Consider the following 5,048-nt stretch of genomic DNA (forward strand, 5'->3'; position numbering starts at 1 on the left):
ACATACTTTCACTGCTATTATGTAACTGCAAGTATGTGGACATTACTAAGAGTTTGTGTGTGTGTGTGTGTGTGTGCGTGTGTGTGTGTGTTGAGGGAGCTAGAGATTGTTAAATTAAAAAGTCTCTGTTTTCATGCCTATTTGTTTGAAGACTTTAGATGAAAATACTTGCTGCTTCACCAAACAAAAGCCAAATTGCATTTGAAACACAAATTATTTTTCTCTTTCATTCAGGATTCTGAATACACGTGCACAATTGCAGTCAGAATCCTTGGACTGTTCCTGTCAGATATTAGCTAGAGGGAGACTTCTGTGGTTCGTAGAACAAAAACACTACGAGAGTGTTTTTTGTCAGGATGATTTGAATAGCAGTAAACAATTACATTGAGAAAAATTTTAAATAGAAAAGGAGTCTCACTATTTTCTTTGACTTAAAATAATGTCAGTGATTTTGAAAATTTTATTTATAGAGTTTATCCCAAATTAGCCTAATCCTCTCCCCACTTTTTTTTTTTTTGGTAAAGGTTTGGAAAATAGTGCTCTTTTACATATTTCTTTACTGATCAGAAAGAAAGCAGTTTTCTAAATTGGCTCTGATTAATCTTCTCCTTAAATTTGTATATTTCTACAGCTACTACCTAAATTCCTTGCTATATAATACAGTAAATAAAGTTAAGGCTTTATTTTCTTCCTAACAAAAAATCTCCACAAATGTGTCAGCTAATGGAGAAGCAGCACTTTTTCTTTTAAAAACTGGTGTCTCTTCTCATTTTGCACTCAGGGGAATTGGAATTAATGAAATTCTGCATTGCTATATCATGTTTTGCATTTGATTGAATTCCACAGTCCTTTTCGTGTATTAAAAATCAGTTTAAAATCAAAGAGAAACGGAGGTAGTGGTGGTATCACAATAAATACTTTATGTTTTATTTTCTTTTGATACTTTGCCTGTATTCATTAATCCTATTGCATGTGTCAATTTTTTTATAATAACAAGGCTGCACAAACTCAAAATTTTTATTTAATATATAAAAATTAGTCCTTGAATCAGTTTTTTCTTATGTTTTCGTATTCTTATGATTAAGTCATTGAATATGTTTTACGTGTATAAACTTTAAAAATGAAAACACTTTAAATATTGTGCTGGCATTTTTTCAGGTAATTTAAGGTTAGAGAACCATGTTAACACTACCGTTTGATGAGTCTGTTGTAATGCCAGAATCCCAGATGTGCAGAAAGTTTTCTAGAGAATGCGAGGACCAGAAGCAAATTAAGAAACCAGAAAGCTTTTCCAAACAGATTGTCCTTCGAGGAAAGAGCATCAAAAGGGCCCCTGGAGAAGAGACTGAGAAAGAAGAAGAGGAGGAGGACAGGGAAGAGGAAGATGAAAACGGGTTGCCCAGAAGGAGGGGTCTTAGGAAAAAAAAGACGACCAAGCTCCGACTGGAGAGGGTCAAGTTCAGGAGACAGGAAGCTAATGCGCGGGAGAGGAACAGGATGCATGGCCTCAATGACGCCCTGGACAATTTGAGAAAAGTGGTTCCCTGCTATTCTAAAACCCAAAAACTGTCCAAAATAGAAACTTTACGACTGGCCAAAAACTACATCTGGGCACTTTCTGAAATTCTGAGAATCGGCAAGAGACCTGATCTGCTCACGTTCGTCCAAAACTTATGCAAAGGTCTTTCCCAGCCAACTACAAACTTGGTGGCAGGCTGCTTGCAGCTCAATGCCAGGAGTTTCCTGGTGGGTCAGGGCGGGGAGGCTGCACACCACACAAGGTCACCCTACTCTACCTTCTACCCACCCTACCACAGCCCTGAGCTCACCACTCCCCCAGGGCATGGAACTCTTGATAATTCCAAGTCCATGAAACCCTACAATTATTGCAGTGCATACGAATCCTTCTATGAAAGCACTTCCCCTGAGTGTGCCAGCCCTCAGTTTGAAGGTCCCTTAAGTCCTCCCCCAATTAACTATAATGGGATATTTTCCCTGAAGCAAGAAGAAACCTTGGACTATGGCAAAAATTACAATTATGGCATGCATTACTGTGCAGTGCCACCCAGGGGTCCCCTTGGGCAGGGTGCCATGTTCAGGTTGCCCACCGACAGCCACTTCCCTTACGACTTACATCTGCGCAGCCAATCTCTCACCATGCAAGATGAATTAAATGCAGTTTTTCATAATTAATGAGGAAAATGAAAATAAACAGTGGTCATTCACCTCCCCCGTCTAATTAAGACAAAGCAGATGCTTGTGGGCTGAATAATTGGCACAACTCTATCTAAGGTGTTTACTAGTTCTGGAGTGTGTTTCAACTATTGTGAGAATTTTCTATGTAATAATAAATCTCTTTTCCTATGAGAACTTCTTTTCCTTTCCTTTTGTTCTGTAAAGCACTGTGATTTTGTTTCTACTGGAAGGATTTATTTTTCATGTTTTATTTTCTTTTAAATTCATTTGTTTGAGCAAGGTGTCTAAGAATATACTGTTGAATAAAGACATGCACACAGCATAATTCAATGTCTACTTCAGTTGTACAGTAAGTAATTATGAAAATGCATGTTATTAAAATCAAATGAATAAAATGTGTTTATAATTATTAGGAATTTATATATTCTGTATCTCTGAAAAACATTTAAAAAATCGAGAATAACACTAAGCTGACAATGATATTGGAAGATGCATTTGAGGATGTACAACACTATAAAAAGCTATGCAATTTTCTTTTTATTAAGAATGAGTCTAAATGCATTGGATTGGTAACTATTCCTCTTCAAGGATTTGCAGATGGGGCAACGTGATATTTGGGTAGGTGGTGTCATAATTTGGAACAATTATTTCAATCCTAAACAAAAAATTTTCAGCACTTGTTTTGTATTGTTCAGAAATTATCTGTACAGGTTTGTTATCACAATGTATAATTGTGTTTTTCCACCCACATTTTTAAAGCAATTAAACAGATATTTCCACTCCTAAAGGACATCTATTAGCTGTGATATTTTTGCATGATACTTATTATTCCCTGGTACACAGCTGCTTTCTGTCTCCAACCTTCCCTCCTCCCAATTTCAGAAATATTTCTGGATTTCAAAATCAGACGAGATAAAACAAATTTCTTAAACAAAATGGCCAAAGTGCTTACATGATTGTTTTTTAAGTATCTTAAATGAAAGAAGAGGTGCCCATGAGGGTTAAACATCCTGGGGAAACAATGATAAATCCTGGTAACCTTCAGCTCGAGCCGAAATTTGGTGGCAAATTTCCAGCAAACACCAGAGTGGATGTTAAAACTGGAAGGTTTTCCTCTGTGCCTTTTAAATAAGTCTGGCCGATTAGAGGCTAAATTCTGTGTGAGTGTAAGTTTAAACCCTACTTGAAAAACGCAAAGCAGCTCACCCTCTTAAGCACAACTAAGCCCCTTCCAAAATAAAAATCAAGGTGGCAGTGACCTCACTCCAGATGCCCCTGTATTCAGGTTGCCTCCCGAGAGGAAGATGGGGACAGCTGCGAAGGCTGGTGAGGCCACTAAAAGTGGGTCCAGGGGTGGCAGGACCGCGCGGGGCTGGCTGGGCCGGGGCAGGGGTCCGCGGCCCACGGCTGCGCCCACGCTGCCCTCTTGTGTGCCCTGAAGGCCGGACGGCGCCTCGCGGGAGGCGCGGCGAGGAGTGAAGGCGGCTTTCCTTCACCTGCGGTCACCGGAGCGCAGGGACACGGACTGCACTGCCCGGGTGCGGCCCGCAGTGGGCGCCCTCGGGCCTGGGGCCGCGGCTCTCGCACCGGTGTGGCTGCGGAAGAGACTTCACCATCGTCGGGGGCGGGCCCGCCAGACCCTGCCCCGAACTGGGAGGAGGAGACCTCTCGGCGACCAGGCCCCGAAAGGTGGGAAAAGGGTTGCCCACTTCACCTGTGCAGCGGGGCACTCGCGGCGGCGACCGCTCCAGTTTGCCCAAGTTCGGCTAAAGTCCTGCTTCGTCCTGCCGCTCCACGGCTGGCGGGGTTTCTTGAGCCAAGTTCGAGAGACGCGGCTTTCGCGGTCTCCAAGCTCCCCCTGCCTTAAACTCCCAGGCCCGCGGCGCGTACGGACGCTGCGCTCCCAGGGGCAAGGGTGCCAGTAGACACTGGCGCGGGACTGGACGGGTGATGAAAGCACTTGCCCCTTCAAACCCCTCGAAGGCAGGGGCAAAGGAGTCGGGAAAGGGGAAGCCGAGTGCCCCTTACGGACAGAGAGAAGTTTGCCTTAGGTAGAGAGCCAGCCGCCTGTCCCCTGTAAGTCGCGGACGCAGGAGTGACTGGTTGCTTCCTCACATCCTCGCACACCTGCCCTTCCCTGGGACTGGTCCTGGACTGCCTGGCCTCGTTAAGGCCCCCTAGACGCTGAGTCTGATCATTGCTCACCCTATCTGAGCAAAGAGCACGAACGTGAGGAAGCATCTAGAACTAGAAGAATCTGTTGTGTTTGATTTTTAAAGCAGGCAGTACTGTTCAGTCTTTAGCGGAATAGGTGCGGTCTCTCCCCCCTACCCTTGCTCTCTCCAAGGTGACCCGCCCTGCGCCTTCTCAGTGTCTTGTTGGTCCAGGAAACCTTTGAAAGCTGTATAGTGTTTCCACGGTCACAAACTCATGTTGGAAGTAGAGGCTGCAACAGGAGATGCGTTCTCTTGTCTCCCTTCTGGCAATATGGGAGAGCTACAAAGAAAAGCAGCTGGCTGAATGTCTGGGGAAGAAGCAAATATTCAGAAAAAGCGTCTCATCTGAGAGCTTTCTTCGCATGAAATTCAAGCAAGAGCGGGACTGTAGTCAAAGACCCCAGAGATAATGAAATTTCTTCCATAATTGGGATGCACAAATCTGATGTGTGCTCTCTCCTTCAGTGGGCTGGTGGAATCCAGGATACTGTGCTGTGTGTGACAGGGTGTGTGGGACTGATTCCTGTGACTTAATCATCCTTCAGATCTCAGATGATGCCTGGAATCACCCAGCTGCCCCCCTTTACACTCACCAAGGGCAGAGTATCAGTTCTCTTCCTTAATAGGGCCGTCTCT

The 5,048-nt window shown here is 44.0% G+C and overlaps 1 protein-coding gene across 1 annotated transcript; it reads left to right on the plus strand.

The window, feature by feature from the left end:
* The first annotated feature begins 1,179 nt into the window (after positions 1 to 1,179).
* Positions 1,180 to 2,193, plus strand: NEUROD6 (neuronal differentiation 6). The gene has a single exon (XM_052639165.1). It carries the CDS (start codon positions 1,180 to 1,182, stop codon positions 2,191 to 2,193), a length of 1,014 nt encoding a protein of 337 aa, XP_052495125.1.
* Positions 2,194 to 5,048: the final 2,855 nt, after the last annotated feature.

The sequence above is a fragment of the Budorcas taxicolor genome, chromosome 4 (genome assembly GCF_023091745.1).
Source record: "Budorcas taxicolor isolate Tak-1 chromosome 4, Takin1.1, whole genome shotgun sequence".
NCBI lineage: Eukaryota > Metazoa > Chordata > Mammalia > Artiodactyla > Bovidae > Budorcas > Budorcas taxicolor.

Bases quoted from the DNA above. Each gene is read 5' to 3' on its own strand.
- NEUROD6 (XM_052639165.1), top strand. From the start codon at position 1,180: ATGTTAACACTACCGTTTGATGAGTCTGTTGTAATGCCAGAATCCCAG.